The sequence below is a fragment of the Pomacea canaliculata genome, linkage group LG9, assembly GCF_003073045.1.
Source record: "Pomacea canaliculata isolate SZHN2017 linkage group LG9, ASM307304v1, whole genome shotgun sequence".
Lineage (NCBI taxonomy): Eukaryota > Metazoa > Mollusca > Gastropoda > Architaenioglossa > Ampullariidae > Pomacea > Pomacea canaliculata.
This window is the reverse complement of record NC_037598.1, coordinates 1,122,794-1,140,799: the sequence shown is the minus strand read 5'-3', so window position 1 is coordinate 1,140,799 and position 18,006 is coordinate 1,122,794. Positions and strand designations below refer to the sequence as shown.

The 18,006-nt window shown below is 38.1% G+C and overlaps 1 protein-coding gene and 1 long non-coding RNA gene across 2 annotated transcripts; one reads left to right on the top strand and one right to left on the bottom strand.

Annotated features, from left to right (window-relative positions):
• Window positions 1-97: 97 nt before the first annotated feature.
• LOC112571930 (protein RFT1 homolog) lies at window positions 98-8,301 on the bottom strand. The gene is made up of 14 exons (XM_025251339.1): window positions 8,159-8,301; window positions 7,368-7,553; window positions 7,095-7,180; window positions 6,563-6,679; window positions 5,982-6,171; window positions 5,201-5,443; window positions 4,496-4,574; window positions 4,188-4,238; window positions 3,453-3,583; window positions 2,674-2,818; window positions 2,111-2,216; window positions 1,698-1,826; window positions 1,308-1,428; window positions 98-744 (listed from the first exon to the last, which is right to left on the bottom strand). The coding sequence occupies exons 2-14, from the start codon at window positions 7,428-7,430 to the stop codon at window positions 580-582; spliced, it is 1,626 nt and encodes a 541-aa protein (XP_025107124.1). The 5' UTR covers window positions 7,431-7,553; window positions 8,159-8,301; the 3' UTR covers window positions 98-579.
• Window positions 8,302-8,701: 400 nt separating this feature from the next.
• Window positions 8,702-14,688, top strand: LOC112571933. Its single transcript, XR_003100922.1, has 5 exons — window positions 8,702-8,936; window positions 11,355-11,493; window positions 11,960-12,111; window positions 12,497-12,644; window positions 12,750-14,688. It is a non-coding gene; the product is annotated as an uncharacterized LOC112571933 (long non-coding RNA).
• Window positions 14,689-18,006: the final 3,318 nt, after the last annotated feature.

Below are 18,006 nucleotides of genomic sequence, written 5' to 3'. Positions count from 1 at the left end.
TCTCAAAAGCAAGACAAAACCTGTTGGTAAATGTGTGTTTCCCCATTAAGCATCAATACACCACTAGCAGCCAAGAGAATCATTAAAACATATACTTCCAACATACATTTTTATTATTATTAAATGTTTGCAATGACAGCATCAGAAAAACAGTTTCACAGTCACTTTAAGTTGTGCATGTGCATGTCACACACACAAATACACAGGAACACATTCACACCAGTATATACAATATCATATACACATCACCTCTTGACCAGCAGCTCATATCCTTGATTACTGGAAAAGTCACAAGCTGATTAACTTTTACTTCATTTACTATATCCATGCACATGACAAAATGTGCTTTTGTGCCTACTGTGAAAATGTAGAAATCATGCACTTCTTTTTCAAAGGTGCCACATGATTGAAAACATAATTATGTACATCAAATGTAATGCATGCAATGCATAGCATCATACACCACTGCCCATACATACAAACACTCTCTCTCTCTCCCTCGATCTCTCACACACCACACACATAGAGCACATCTAGGAACCCACACATTTCTAGAACATTTGTGACTAAAGCACACTATCAGCTTTCTTTGCTGTGTTTTCTTTTAAAGATTTGGTCTGTCACCAGCTTCACCATTGCATGCTCAGTCAAAAACACTGAAGCTGCCACCACCAACAAACAGACTCCAGACAGGCCGACATGAGATAGCTTCCCTAAGTAGCCATCTGTGTAGCAGCAATAATTCTGAAGCAGAAAAATAAAATTATAATTTTAACTAAACTGTATTTACATATGACTTCTGGTCCTTCAAATAAAAAGTGTATTACTCCCAATTTTCTCTTATATAACTATCCCAACTTTTCAACATAAAACCAGGCTGCAAGTTTTCAATATTTAAACCCTAGCTGGGCTGTTTTAAAGAACTTGAAGTCTTCCTTCATCTAATACCCTTGTTTGAACTGTTCTTCAACATTCAACTCAAGCATCATGCACTGGTTTGCTTGTTAATAACTTTTCCTCTTTGGCTGATTTGTTGACTAGGGAAATAGATGACCTTGAGCAGAGAGAGTCAAATGTCATGATCACTGGCTCAGATGCATTTTTTGCCAGTTTGGAATCAGTATTTCAAAGAAGACATAATTTTTGTAAGAACTCTTTTAATTTCTGTTTTTGTTAACCTTTGACACCAGTGACGCTCGTTGTAACAAATACCATGATAACAGTAAATCTTAATCTGGATGAGAAACTCATTGCATATGGAATTTCCTCGTTTAATATTTTAAAATAATAAAATTTTAAAGTCTTACCTCTGAGACAGAAGTCAGAAGCAATGAAATGATCATGGTCACTATGACCGGTATGGAGGGCCACATGTTAGACAAGGGAGAGAACTGGCTGCCAGCGAAGTAGTGTTGAATGAACCAAATACTGAAAAAATTGTTAAAAATTCTTCATAGAAAACAATTTAATACTGCAGCAGTCCACAGCTGCCATACACTATTCTGAAAACTAATGAAGCTTCTGGGTCAAACAATTAAGCTTCCACCACTCTCTTTAAGAAAATGAATGTTTAGATTACTTGTAATAACCGAACCCCTCATCATGCAAGAAGTCACAAACCTTATAAATGCACCTTTTAGTTTCAAATTCTCTTGAAGCTAGAGGCATTTCATAACTTTTAACAAAATTTTTCTTACCTGTGAGATATGCGAGCCATCATGTTTAGACAGTTTGCAATGATGAACCCTACACTGCCAATCTGTTTGGTTAGATACCATGCCATTGTAAGGAACATAACAGAGAAAACCAACATTTTCTTGTTGTATCTGAACAAAGAAAGAAAAGTCATACATTTCCTTTCTGACACATAGAAAAAAAAGAGCGATACAACTGACAAAATGGCTGCCAAAGAAAGCAGAACATGTATCTCTCCATTTCTAGCATTAGACATCAAAGGCTTATCTCTCTTTTGTAAGTTCACAGACACAATTACACTATATATGCGTGTATATAAATATATACAAATTAGTGCTAGTCATTATTTTGCTTCCCTTGTTTAAAACAAAAAAAAAAAAATCATCAGTACAGAATATAATAATGAATGTCTAACCTGTCAACATCTTTCTTGCTCATGGTAGCAAAGACAAAGCCCTCTGTTGTACCATTGATGGCAATCACTAGTACATAAAGACAGTACCACCGAAGCAACGTAGGTCCTAAAAATGACACATAAAATGGCTACATAACTACTATGTCATTATCAGAGGACTTTTAACGGTCGAACAAAGAAATAAACAGACATGTAAGAAGGCAAAAATATATGAAAAAAGGGTAAAAAAAAAAAAATATTGTGAAAAAAATATTGGTAAAACTAAGATGAAAGAAGACAATAAAAAAAAAAAACAGAATGAAAGAAAAATTGGAAGAAATATGGAAGAGAAATCTAACCAATATATGCCAACAATATATGATATGTTGAGTATATTAAATACAAAATATTATTCTTGGACACAGGTACAGAGTAAGAAACAACAAATAAATATATGCTAATAATTTTTTCAGGTTAGGGAGTAAAAAATACATAAGAAGGGAAAGAAATATTCTTCTCCCAGTCCAACTGAAAATATATAAATAAACACAAATATAAGAATGAGATTGCTGGGAGATGCATACCAGATCCTGAGCTCAGATTTTCCCCGCCGTAGATGCTTAAAGCCAAATAGGCATTGGAATACCCAAAGACAAGGATGATACAGCCGATAAGTGTGACAATCTTCATCAATACACCAAGCACCCTGCTGCTCATCACAATAGACTCCTGTCAAACATTGAAACAATGACCCATCAAAGGTTGGCAAAAACTCTGTCAAACACAATTTTAAAATCTGTCTAAGGCTAGTGCAGGTCCTTTAAAGCATTGACAAAGTATCAAAAATGGCTACAAGCTAAAAAAAAATTTTTTTTCAAACTTTCAAATCAGATTCAGACTCCAGTAAACCATTGATAAGGATCTTTATTGTGTGCATGAGGATTACAAGGAGAAAGACAGTGTTTGTGTGTGTATAGGCACACAGGTGGATGCATATGTTTGCCTATATTTTTATATGTGCGTGTATTAATATCAAGATGCGCAAAGATATATGCACTGATATTTCCCCACAGTATACAAGTAAGAGTTTAAGCAGCAACAAAACAAGATAATAATAATAATGTGTACTAATAATGTGCAGCATCACGACCAAGATAGATTGCACTTTCTGCGGAGACCAGTAATGATAAATCAAAGATAACAGACATGGACAGTGAGGTATGCATAGGCAAACTGAACAACATAAAGAAGTACAAGAGTAGAACGTAAAGAAATGGATGAAGGTATGAAGGTCGTAAGACCAAACATATATAAATAAACGTTTGTTTTGAAAAAGTCATCATAGAAATTGGTAACTTCCTACCTCTGTTTGCTCATGAGCAAGTTTACCACGCACCAACATCTGGGAGAAGAAAAGATATCCATTTTCTTCAATTGGAAGAAATACAAACCGAGCCACCATTGATCCCAGATTGTTGATCACATCATATACTCCTGTCAACAAATTATTTCCAGCAAACAGTTTGTCATGCTGTTATTAAAAAAATACCTATCCACAATCTTTATCAAGAAGAAAAAGAATTGAAAGACATAAGCAATCTCTACAATTTCTGAAAAGCTAGATGAGATGAAAAATGCATTTAACAAACCATATTTTAGATCACTATGATACATATGAATCGACTTACAAACTTTACTAAACATACAAGTAAATTAGAAATGAGAGGATACAAATGCTCAAGAGAATAGTTATGATAATTGAATGAAAATGTGCTTCAGAAGAGAAACCAAAAGAGGCATGTGATGTAATTTTACTCACTTATGACAGTGAGCAAGAAAGGTGCACTCAAATATAATTTCTAAATAAGTCTTTTGAAATCGTTGATCTAAGGAACCCGGTTATTTCACTGTTTTTACCAGACCTTTTTTGACATAATGCATGTTTTTAAGTCTAGAGAGCCAACTAAGCAAACTGAACTGGTTGGAAATATGCCTAGAAATGAGACCGGAAAGCTTACATCACAAGCTTTATTTGTTGTGAAAGTTAATTAGACTACAAAAAATAACTATATCAATTTTAAGAAAATGTCACTGTTACCTTGATCAGCAAAACTTAGAACATCCAAGAATGTCATGATATACCTTTCACCTGCAAATCAAAGTTTAAACTTTTCCTTAACTTTTGAACAAGGCCACAACACAGAAAATCAGAAACATAATGATAAAAACATACTGACAACATTCAAATGTTATAGGCAGTGAAGTCCTAAATGATAAAATCTGGATTGCAGGATCAAAAACTATGTGCGCTCTGGGATAAATTGTCATATTAACAACTGCCTATATTTAAGAGGTAAGATGAACTCAAGAGAGACTTTGAGAAAAGTGAGAAGAATGCATATTTACCTTCTGTGAGTAATTGTTTCAGGAATGATTGTTTGAAGAAACTCCAAGTAAGACTGGCAAGATCACTGTCTATTAGTGGCTGAAGCAAACAGAAGTTTTTTTTATTGTCCACATACAGCAAGATAAAATTCATTCAATCCACTGTGGCCAAGAAGCCACACCAGCAATACGTCAGAGCAAATGTCCTGAGGGGATCGGAGGTCATCAATAGTCTTCCATTGAGATGTATCACAATTTTCTACTATTGGAAATGGAATATTTCATAGCCCTAAAAATAAATAAATAACCACATGTTCTCTACTATAAATTTAAAATAACATGGTGCCCTTAGTACACTGCACTGAAGCAAAGCTAATTTTACCTACAAATTTTACAACATAATGGCATACCATCTCTTTGGCAACATAAATCATGTAGAAATTGCAATAAATAAACTTTGCTTACAGCAGTAACCTACGCATTGTTAAGTCATACAGAGGTCAAGCATTAGCTACAATAAGGATCGTATAGCCTTGGTACAGATCTCCTCTTCAGGATGTTGCTGCTTTTCTCTAGTACTCTGTTCTCCCTCCATAACCTTTGTTTGCAAAATTCTCATTAGTTGATAGCATTTTTATTTTATCAAACAAACAAACAACCAGCCACCCAATCAAAAGCACAGTTCACAGCAGACTTTCTCCATTCTGATTATATGTTACATTTTACCTTTCCTTCTACAGCTTGTGGGAAAAAGTCTTGCACAGCTTGAAAAGGAAACATGTCACCATCATCCTTTTTGACTTGTGATGTGACATAGTGTGCAAAGTACAGGTAGTACATAGCAGCATAGCAGATGCTACAGGATAGCTGTGCCATTGCAAAGCCCAGTAAACCCCAGTGAGGAAGTACAAGTACAAGGATGACGGCAATGAAACATCTGATAGCTTGTGACAGGCCCAGAATCACAACCTGACCAGAAAAGGAAGAAACCTCAATAAATATATGGCCCCAGAAGCACAGGTCCTGAAATGATCAGTTCATGTCACAACCCCATCAGTAATTATAACATGAAAAATCACCAAAACTAGGCTTTACTGAAAAATATCTCATATATCTGTCTAATAAGCTGAAAATGAACAAACATAATAAATAAATTTGAAAATCAATCTATTTTACTAAAATTATTACATTATATCAGGGCTTCTGCTAAGGCTAAATTCTTTGGGGTCCCAGGGACCCCTTCCTCATATTTTTAAGGGGTCCCTGTTAAATTTGAAGGGGCCATTGACGAAAATTGAAGGGGTGCGTACTGTACGCAATTTTTTGCGTAAGCAGAAACCCTGATTATATGTTTTATATATCATTTTATGGATTGTGTTCGATCCATAACTTTCAATCAAAACTAGGCAATTTTTCTCTAAAATTGGTATCAAGTTTAAAATAAAAATAAAACAATACTAAATATAAATAATAGATATAATAAATAATACATATAAGTGGAATTTACCTTTAGTCTGATAAACATAAAAGCCTGCCCTGTGACAAATAAAGGCTCTGCGAGAACCTCTATGCAACTTGACACAGCAAACATAATGACTCCTAGAGTATAATGTGGAATAAGGTGAGGGTCCGGTGTTTCCAGGAAATAAAGCCAGACAATTGTCAGAAGTATGGACCAGGTTAAAGCCAGAGGAGATCTTGAAAATAGACAAATAAATGAAGATTCTTCTATTTTGAATTGCCACATAACTATGTATTCCATCATCATCTGCAAATGTATTCATGAACTGATTTTTTTTTTGTTTCAGTGCACATCAATATATTTATTCCATGCAATGTGATTATTTATTCTGTATTATATGGCATTTAGATATTTAGTATAATAATGTATAGAGGTAAAAAATTACAATAATTATAATCTTTATCATTAACATCATCATCCTCAACAGAACACTACCAAAACATCAAAACCATGTTCTTGAGATAGAAGTATCATTTTGTCAGACCAGCAATATTTAGATCGTACTTTGGGGATTTAGAAATCTTTCTTCTTTCTGGCCATAAAATTGTACAGAACTTCCAACCTACGTGCACCACATGAGGTTAGTAACCAGCCGCCAATCTCGTTTCTCTGCACGACTTAGGCAAGCACGATCGAAAGCTTCCTTGGTGAGGAACAAGATGGTAGAATACAGCAGAGTCAGCCTGTTCAAATAAGGAAAAAATGATTATCTCAAACTTTATTGCTGCTTCGATTTGAAAGCAAGAATGTGAGTTCCATGTTCTCTTTCTCCTTTAGGATATTTATTAACAATTGAAATTAGATAAATACTATTTATCTCAGAATTTTCTTCTTTCTAACACTTGAAACCTATCATGCAGGTGTTATTGCTTCTATATTCAATACAAAAAGAAAACATTCAATGTATTTTATGTAAAATAATATAACCTAGGAGTCACTGAGAATGGAAAAGTTGGCTAATAAATAATTAGATAACAATGAGAGTTCATCTATATATCAGTAGGTATTTATGTTTCCACATGTATGCATATGATACACACACCAAATTCTCTTTACATTTTAACCTTTCTTTGTGAATAGCAAGTTAAATGTACAAACCTGACATTGACAACACCAAGCAAGTCTCGAGAAATGTACCGCAGGACAACAGCATTTAACATAAAGGTCATGACCCTCATTGCAAGCTGCAAGAAAAGATTGTTTTGATGTCATTTTTTTTTTAGTACTGGCTTATTGTTGTAACTTAGTAAGGGACATAGGAAACATGGTCCAAAAATGGAGCAGTTTGCCAATTTTTCATTGCCTTTGTATGAGCTTGAAACAAGAATATTATAATGGACCACGTTTTTATTAAATTTTGTCAAAACTTACCTGTAGAACCATGTTGTACGTAGCTGCCTTTGTAGCACTTGCTAAAATAGCTGAAGCCTTCATTTTGATTATCCTCCCTTTTGGTGGAGTTGTAATAAGAAAGCTCAAATAATTTTGAACAGATTTACATTTCACATTTCAGTAGTAGATTTCCTGTTTGGGGATGACACATGGAAATCTTGTCTCCTGAAAAATATCTCTGTATTATTATGATCATTATTACTACAAATCGCAAAACCAAGAACCATGATACATTTTCATTGCAAGACTGCAATGAAATAGAAACTTCATTAGAAATTTGTCATATTTAACCCATGTCTTTACACATCTGTGGCTGTGTTACAACAAATATTAATTTAAAGGAGCGGATTATCAATTATTCACCATCCACCCTAAACTTTCCTGAGCAATATCCTAAACTTAAGCCAATATATATAATGAAGTGTGTGTCTACTTATTAGTTGGCATTACTAGATCTGGTTACAATTATCTATATCTGGAAAGTTCACTGTCAAGTTTCAAAACATTTATCGTTCCTTCTTCCTCTAATTACCCTAAATTCGCATTAGCGACACTCTTGATATCTTAATCTAATTGTGGCTTTTGAAGGAAGTTGTACAAGAAATGACCCCATGTCGACATTTGTCTGAAAACAATATTGCTCTAAATGTCAATAATCATAAAGATGCATTACATTCACAAAGGCAATAGTTTTATTTCTTATTTGTCTACCATAAAATAACTGCATTTTTATATATTAGTAATTTAAGGACGGTTCTCAACGAACATACTTTGAAATGTCGTCTGCATTACATCGCTGTTGACGTCGCCCATTGAAGGGATTGTGTCCCTTTCCAAAGTCAGGGTTAGAGTTATATCCCTTGTCCCTTTTAGTCACGTTTGTCCTTCAAGTTATGTGTCGCATCAGGAAAAGACACATCACATCAAAAATACAGCTTTTGAAAAACGTGATCTTTGATAATTTGTTGTTCTAAAGTGTGATTGATTTTATCCTGTTAAATTTCCGCATTAATCTGCAGTTATTGTTATATGTTTGTGTCTAAGTTTCTGGCAAAGAGAACTGCACGTGTGCACGAACAAGTGCGTGGGTGACTCGGCTAGTTTTGTTTAGCGACCTCTCTCCTATTTCCGCTGTGTACTTTTCTGCTGTTCCTACTTCATCAACCCGCAGACGACGTGGTGATGTTTTCTTGACGACGCCGAGGCCATTGGCTACTGCTGACGTCACAACATGGCGGCTCTGACGTTGGGAGCCACCACCATCCCCTTGGGACTAGCTTCCTAGTAGCTAGCGCTTATCGGCAGGTGATATGTTTACCTGCAACATGCGTGGTGATTGTTAGCCAGCCGCCTAAAGTGCAGTGTGCCTCTGAGAAGCGTGTGGACACCTGAAGACGTTCGTATGCCGTGTTCCGTGTTTGTTGTCAGTGGCACAGTGCTGTCTCGATAGCTGTCTCGTGGACAGTGGTAGTAGTCCCCTGATGATGGCGGGACTGCAACAGTTGCTCTCCTGTTTCCTTCTTCTTCTAATTTCGGCGCTTTGTCCAGGTGAGTCGTGGTTTTTTTCTGATAAGATATGGCTGTAAACAGTCGTGGGTTGTGGGTTGATGACCCCAGTGCACGACAGTGTAAAGTTAGCGCTGAACCTGTGTGTGTGACTGTACATCATGGGGAGGTTGGGTCACGGGTGGTTAGGCTGCCCTAATGTGTACGTCGTAGAACAGACGAAACACGATGTGACAGCACCAACAGTTGATACTCGACTTCAGTTTGTACACGCATCACTTAATACCCAACGGATTACACATAGACGCCATTTTTATTATGTGGAATCGTCTTGAGATATTCCTGTCTGCCCGTGTGTGTGAGAGAAATAAATCATGGGATTTGTTTGTTTATTTAATTGTCTCCATTACTTGTTGATGGTGCCCTGTCCCCTTTCACACACAATTTACCTTGAGCAGTATCTCTTGTATCTTTTGAATTTCCCCTGGGGATCAAGCTGTATTGTACTGTCCTTACAAATGTCATTTACTGTTCCTTTGAATCAAAACAGCATCAGTTACCTAGTTTCTTTGTACCACCTGTCAGTAGTGTTTGCGAGTGAATAGTCACGGTCTGCCGCGGCTGTGCTGGTATGACACGTATCTCATGCAAAGACAGGAGCAAAGTACCTCTGTACTTCCTGCAAGAAGTTTCCTTCATCTTGTCAACGACACGCTTCAGTGATTACGAGGCGTCATCTGTAGATATGTGTGGTACGCAAAACTTCCTACCACGTCAACTAACTGGCGAGTCATCCTTGCATGTACCCAGCTATCTACCCAGCACATCGCTAACAAAATAAACACCGAGTATTCATATCCTTGATACCTCTGATACAGCTGACACTAAGTGACCTAAGTGACCCGCGCTGGTGTACTGTTGGACGATAGAAAAATAAATAGTTTGTGCTTTCTCTTGCTTAGAGTTCAGTGCATTTTGGAAAAATATGTCTGCGTTTTAAACAGATAAAACAACACATCACAAGGTATCGTGCCAAGAGAAAAGACAATTTGCGTCAATCTTTGGTCGGCATTGACGGAGTCGTATGTTCTTGTGCATAGGAACTGTACCACCATGTCTGTGTACTGTTAGAGTAAGTGTAAGAGATTCCTCTGTCTTTCTTTGAGAGTTGTAAGCGAACCACGTATCTCGAAACTGTTAAGATCATTACTAAAGCTTGAATATTTCTTCTTCCTCCTTAGCTGTGTTAATCTCTTCATGTAATGAGGTCATAGTTCAGTTCGCCTCCTCGTCAACTCCATATTAGCTGTGTGCGTTTGCGTGATTTTCATAATCAGACGACTGAATATGCCCGCTGACCTCGGTGTTACAGTTTGTAATAACATTCCAGGCGGAAAACCCCCACAAATTGTTTCGATCTCTCATTTGCTCATATTCACTCTTTTTCAGCTGCGTGATACATGGTTTGCCTACAATGCTGATTAAGCAGAGTATGACACTAGGACCTCTCATCGATCACTTGTAATTAAACTGTATAGATACATAGTTGTACAGTTTGTATATACATGTACATCTCTTGCCTCAAGTCAAAGAGCAGACAGCTCTGTTATTGCCAACCGGAAATTGACACAAGTTCTCTGTATCCGTGACATGTTATTTTATCTGTTTTGTACCTCTCATACGCAGGCTATCAAGGATTGCAGATTGCAGCCACCAGAGAAGTTTCGTTAAAGCTTCTCTCACACTGTTTGACTAAACATTTGAATCGTAACAAGTGGTCTGGAACTAGTCAGGAAACTAATATTTTGTTCAAAAGAAACCCGCATTTCCATCCATCGAACCTAAGTTAGCTACTCCACAAGTTACTTTGGTTTGAAAAAAAAAGAGATCATGACTTTTTTGCTCCTAAATAGTTTCTTCACAACGTACACCGCCATTTTCCCCACCATCCTCTGATTCTGTCAGGATATTTTCTGTCAGTGTAGCCTGCATCATACAATTTTCTTATATTCAATATTTACTTACACCAGTCAGAAAGGAAAAGCAAACCATAATTCAGCCATGAAAAGTAATACTCGGGAATACCCAGTTAAGACGAGAGAAAAAAAGCAAAACAAACAAACGCATTACTAGTAGCACAGGTTTTCAAGAGAGATTGAAAGGTTGAGAAGGAAGAGGAGAGTCTAACAATGAAAGTCAAATCAAATCCAAAGCCGAGATCCATAGCATGAGAATGAGATACGAATTGTTTTGGTGGACACGTATGTAGTATTCATTGTTTGCATTCAGTCATTCTGTGTAGCTATATGGTTGAAAGCCTACACACCTATGGTGAGTATTAACCGACAACACAGATTTACGAATGGTTAGGTCACTAGGTGTGTCTATCTTTCTGTCATGATGATGATGATGATGATGATGATGATGATGATGATGATGATGATGATGATATCTTCTCAGTGGTAATGGCAGCACAGTACTGCAGCTTCTCCACCTATGACTACAACAGCTACGATGGTCGGTATGAGCTCATGGTGAGCTACAAGTCCTGCCAGTGGGGATGCTGCTGGAAGTTCGAAGACCCTTGCTGCTCTCTGCCGTAAGTAACACTTTAACAGGCCGTCAGTTTCCTCGGCGTTTTCATCATCTCCGTCGTTATCGCTATGTTGTTTCTGACCTCGTCGTTGCTGTCATGACTTCTCTGTCATTGTGGTGATCGCGTGTGTGTAAACTATCACTGTGTCTGTTTGTTTAACCCTTCTCTATGATTATAAATTTTCCAGACAGCTTAATGGCTCGTTTTTTAATCTCGCTCGCCATTCCACTCTCTCTCTCTATCTCTTTCAAACCTTAAATTATTTGTTGTTAGTGAGTCAGCTATCGAAAACTTTCAAACATGTGTCGACAAAGTAGTTTTAGTAATGAATGAAACTTCACTGACAAAGACTGGCGGGCTATAGACATAGAGTCCACCATTGTGGTTGTGAATGAAGCGAGTATGAAGGTTGCTCATTTTGAAGTGATCGATGGACTGATTAATTGATGACATGGCTATCGACGCTCAGTGTCGGCCTGGTGATTGGGTGCGTGGTGGCTGGGGTCCTCTTCATCGGGTTGATCACCCTCATCACCTGCTGCTGCTGCGTGTGTCGCCGCAGGTCCGCTGCTGCTGCAAACGCAAGGCACGGCGCAGTGCTGTATCCCTCGTACTCTGATCGTGAGTACACAGGTCGCTTTTTCTGTGTGTGTATGTGTCCCTGTCCGTCAGTCCGTATATTTTTATATCATTTTCTGATAAATCTATAAAAATTACAAAAAGCATGAACATGTTAGCAGGTGTGTTCATGCTTTTTGTGATTCTTAGTCCTGAACTTTCCTAATGGTTTTCATCTTCAGATTGAAATATTATTATTTTTAATTTTATGTGTCTCATAGACAGCAATGCATTTGAATTCAATCTTGTTTTGTTAGAGATAAATCAGTCGAAGTTGCACAGCTTCTATACTCTCATTTGTCAAACAGTGGGCATAGAATAACACGTGGGTGTGTGGAGGATTTCTTGCTATATACTCTTCTGATTACCCATCTTTTTTTCTCCAAAGCTTCAGGAACACATATACCTATGAACATGATGCACTCCAGCTCCCTCCCACCCGGGGTATACGCGCCGCCGCCATCGTATGAGGAAGTAATGGCAGGGGAAACGAATTTAGCCTTCAAACACGAGAACTGAGGGAAATGTTTGATGAGGTAAGATTCGATTTTCAGCAAAACTGTTAAAATCGCACATTAAGAGTAAAATAAGCGCCATATTTCTACTAATTAGTATTTTTTATTCATTTTTTTTTCTCTCAGAGAAGCACCATCTTTCAGATGCAATTGTCGACAGATGCAAGCCGCTGACGACCTTCAAGGTCGACACGACTGATGTCGATGATGATGATAACTGGATGATTGATGATGATGATTCATAAACGGAAACATAGCATCAAATATACAGACATACTAATACAGTATAAAATAGCAAGAACATATCGTCTTGGCAAGGTGGAGAAAGGTTCGGTCTGAACACTTCATTTGACGTTTTGAGTGAAGCTTTAGGTGTAACTAAGACGAGGGCCTTATCTGGGTACCGACCGCGCATTTTTCAACACAAGTTTGGAAGTACACGTGGAGCAAGATACATGACCGCACAACGCTTTTGTTATCAAAAGTTCCGTCGATTTAGAGTTGAAACCACTTCCTCTGTATAACCCTTTGTTACAAAAAAAACGGGCAGAACTTTCTGATTTGTTCCCCCAATTAGCACCACTTTCATCAGGTTTAAATTGTTGAGAAAAACAGTTCTCCTCTTTTTTATAATCTCATTTTTCTTTTTCCGGATGTATAAGAAAGAAATGCGAATTATCTGGAGTGCATGCTCTGTGAGACCGATTAAGTACATGACTGAGTATGCATGACAAAGAATGTGATGTCGAAAGAGGTTGTAGAGACATTGTTGACACACACATCTAAAAGCTAAGACACGGACGATGTCTCCAGAAAGCACGTGGTTCGTAGACCAGAAAACTTCTTGATCCATAGAACCGTTACAGTTAAACGTGGCTACGAAAATAAGCTGCTAATAATAGATTGCCAAACGAAAATCGGCTGCAGGTATATTTAATAGACAAAGATATTTCTAGGAAGAAATGACTTGGCACAAGCCTACAAGAACTATTTAGTACACAGGTACACGAGGCAACGCAAATCTCATATCAATGGGAAGACACCGTAAGTCCACGTGGATCCCCGGATGAGACAAAATGTGGGAGCAGGTAGGACATCGAGCAACAGCTAAGACACCAATCACATATCGGGATACATAATTATATAAACACACGAAGCAACACATCACATCCCTGGGTACAGTAAATAACATTGTGGCCCTTTTTACACAAACTATAAGAGAGACAAAATTAAAACATTTATAGATGAGCGCCGAAAATAAATCAAGAGCGCCTGTTTAAAAAAAAAAGTGTACAAGGACTATTTAAATTTTTGGTATTCGTGAGTTGGGGATGGTATTAAGTGCCTAGAAGCTGGTCATCTACCAAAAACAGACACAGGATAACACGTGTGTTTGAGGAGAGTGTGTGTGTGGGTGTGATATCATTAAACTTGTATTTATTGTATCCTCAAGCTGTCATTTCTTCATCTGTAGGGATCGTTAGCCTACTGTTCACATTTCGTTCCTATAGCAACATTTTTAAGCATGTAGAAAATGGAGGCGCCTGATTCTCGAAGCTGATGGTTGTCATTGTGAATTTCTAGCGCATGTACCCGAAACTTACCTCCCACTATGAGAAAGGTTCACCCACTGCCTGTCTTTAACCACGCCTTCAGCTATCCTGCATCAATCACCTGTACCGGTGAATTGATGATAATGCATAGAACTGGAATATCTTGTGAGGATGTTCATATGGATAATAATTGTTCACAAAGCTTCTTAAACTGTAAATAACTTGTGCAAATGCAAAACAAAATACAATTGTAAGTTATATAAAAGCAATATATTTTCTAGTGCTCACTTTTTTGACGATTTAAAAAAAGAAATGTTACATTTGTTTTACTTAATAAAATTGTTAAATGCCTTATTTAAGGACATATATTTAATCAAGGAGATTATGCAGTGATCTTTGACTTTTATAAAGTTGAATTTACTGCCGAAGAGCTTAATTGCGTTTGACAAAAATGTTTTGATTGCAAGATACTACCTGCTGATGTAAATTAAAACGTGTTTTAATTACAAAAATACAAAGTGTTGTGTTTACTTTAACATCTGCAAACTTGGAAGAAAGAATACGAGAATGCACAAATACGCCTATGCTCTTGCGAACACAGAGACAGCAGAAGAAAAGAAAGAGATCATTTGATGAAAACAGGTTTCAACAGACAGCTGCATGAAAAATGTGCTAAACTTCAATAATCACTTGAAAGTCTTTGTTTTCGAAAATAAAAAATATTACATGATTCTCTCGCTTCTTTCCAATTCTCTCAGGAGGCCGTTTTATTTTCTATTAAAGGGAGACAATAATCTAAACGCTGCGTTGCAAACACGTAATGATTGAGAGGAGACGCGCTTACTTCCCTTAGAGAATAATACTGAAGTCAAATGATATACATGACATTTACTCATCGTGGGCATTTCTCCGATCGTAGCCCGGTCTGTCATTAGTCTGCAGGTGTGAGATTGTATTTTGATTGCATTTATTATTGTCTCTGTGCTGGCTTATGTAGAGACCACCAGCGCAGTGTAACAACTGCCACTATTACAGTGAGAATTACAAGGACCTTCGTGGAGTTTGTCTCAAGGCACATTCTTTGTATCTAATGTGAGAATTACTATCACCTGGGTTGAGTTTTCGTGTCCAGGTGCACTTTCTGTAAGACACCTACTCATGCACTTCGAGTGTGAGCTTACTGAGGTTTACCCTTCATTCTTTGTCTATAAAGAGCTAATTTTCCACATTGAACTCTTTTTCCCCTTCAGATAAATCAAACAACTGTACGAAGAGTCAGGATGATTGTAAATAATTATATTGTAATGTGATTGGTTATTACCTATAAAACATGAAATAGAGGTAGATATTTTTTTTTTTTAGCAGAAACTTTTCTCCATGTGCGTTGGCGAATTAGTAGAAGGATAAAAGGATAACAAATGAGGCATGTCTAGTAGTTTGGCTGCTCATGATACAATCAACCCGCAGTTTCCGGATGCACGACTATTAGCCATTCGCCGACTGATTCATTAGACAAGAACGATATAAAAAATCGTATAAAATCTTGTGTGTAGTTTAAAGACAAAACCAGCAAGTGAGAAACAATAACAGGTAACTGGTTCATCAAGGGAAGTAAAAGCGATGAAAAGGGTTGTGCTTCGCTTTCAATTTACCATGCTCTAGAAACGGTGGACCACTTACCTTGAGCACTCTTCCGAGCACTAGGCTACGGGACTTTTGTCGTTTTTCCTCTTTTTTTTTCTAAAGAGTGAGTGTGGTTACTGGTCAGCTGCAAGCAGCGCCCCCGGTGGTAGTTAGCGCTAATTAAGCGTCCAAGAAAGCAAACGTTTCCGTTTTATTCTGCAAGCATACGAATCGCTTTTTTGACGGTTACTTAATTAACTACTCGGCAAATGGCCTTTTGTTTTCCCCCTTATGTCACGACGGGAGGGGGAGAAGGAGAGCATCTCACGTGGAAAAGGTAAAAATAACATTGCAGTTGTGAATGGCAGTGACAATTTTAGGTGCACGTCTGTCGGGTCCCCTCAATTGCAGCCGAAGGTAAATTTGAAGAAGGAGGGTGTCTGCCCATTAACTGCATGCGTGTTTGGCGCCCAGGGTGGATGCCCCGCGCTGCCCCTGAAAGAGCAGGGCAAGAGGGCGTGAGAACAGGGGAGGTCACTGAACGAACGATCTGTGTCAGCATCCAGCATCAGGTGACACAGGCCCCTGGCTCATCATCACAGTTACAGGTGCGGAAACACGATTATTGAGAGAGAGACAGAAAAAAGAAAACTTATTTAACATGCAACAAAATATAGACATACTGTTTCAAACAGAAACAAATTAAACCCACAAAAAAAAAAAAAAAAAATCAAAAACAAAAACAAAATTGAAAATAGGTTTCCCTGATCTGGGGACAGAAAAATCAAGAACCGAATACAGATTGCAAGAGTGATGAGAGACGGGAGTTGGGAGAAAGAGTCAATAAATTAGACAAATCTGAAATTTCGTTCGTTCCTCCCTTCTTCAAACATTTATCTCTATTATTTATTCATTTGCTTATTTATTCTCGGATTGATTTACATATTTATGGGAGATTAGCAGACAGAGATTTATAAGCATATCGAACAAAATTTAAATTAGCAAAGAAAAAAAAAAGCAAGAACTTGAGAAGTAACATTTGTCTGCGGACATTTAAATAAAATATGGATTGACTTGTTTCTTTGGACACGCACAGACAGTCGAAAGATTATTCTAAAATCATATTAGTTCCTCTCGATTTAAGTCGAGCAAACAAAACTTAATCTCACATTTCTGTAACATTTTCCAAAAATACGTTTTTTTCCTTAATTAGCAATTTCTCCTAGAAAATCCTGGCTCACGTTGAAGTATCACGGTGCGTGCTCCAGACCCTCCTCCTCAGCCTACAGGCTCTAAACAGTTACATAAAATCCACCAACTGAAAAGACTGATTAAAAAAGCAAGAAAAATCACTCCCCCCGGCATTATCAACCAGCCCCCCACTCCCACCCCAATAGCCCGAAGAAAGTGGCAACGGTCATTTTTATTTCTTTAAAGAAACAGTTCTCTCGTCTGATCTTTGCCTCAGTCCGACCCTACAATTATGATACGTGGCTGCTCACTTCACTAAAAGATGGTGTTTATCTACCAGAAATCGCTGGCGGGCGCGCGCAGCCCTTTTGTTGACCATTTGGAAATCAGCGTGCGGTGCCAGAAAAGGGCAGCAGGAGCTGAGAGTCCTCAGCGCCAATCCTTTCTGGGAAAGGTCCGTGCGCCGGACAATGGGCTGGAACCTGGTCCGGACAGCAGGCAGCGCACGAGAGGCTGAGAATCGAAGAGTCGACACAAAAGGCCACTTACGGTCCGCCAGCGCGCGGGGACTGGGCGAGTCTTTAAGGAATCTTGCGGGGAGGGGGACAATGCACGAGAGATCTTGCCCTGTAGTCGAGAGGCGAGATTTTTAGCCAGAAACGGTGGAGTGGAACTGGTACAAAAAAGTAGTTCCAGCCTTCTCACTTTCCGCTACCTTCGCCCGTCTCAGCCGCCTAGCCAAAATTTAACCCTTTCCTGCCTGGTCCTTGAGGCGAATGTTAACCCTCTCTTTTCGTCTCTCCATCTATCCATTTCTGTCTATCTCTCTTTCCCCTAACGTCAACCCCATTAAATTATTTTAACATGACAAGTGCATGTCACATTATTGCTGTATCGAAGTCGTGAGCCCACCAGCTTTTTTGCACGAGGGTGCTCCTCATCACTAATATCATCACCTCCTTGAATTCTTTCTGATCGAACGTTATTGGCGCTTCTTTAGCGCGCGCACGCGCGCA

Bases quoted from the DNA above. Each gene is read 5' to 3' on its own strand.
- LOC112571930 (XM_025251339.1), bottom strand. From the start codon at position 7,430: ATGAAGGCTTCAGCTATTTTAGCAAGTGCTACAAAGGCAGCTACGTAC. The intron at 7,181-7,367 runs GTAAGTTTTGAC...CTTTTCTTGCAG, and splicing joins CGTACAACATGGTTCTACAG to CTTGCAATGAGGGTCATGAC. The intron at 6,680-7,094 runs GTTTGTACATTT...TTATTTGAACAG, and splicing joins CTTGGTGTTGTCAATGTCAG to GCTGACTCTGCTGTATTCTA.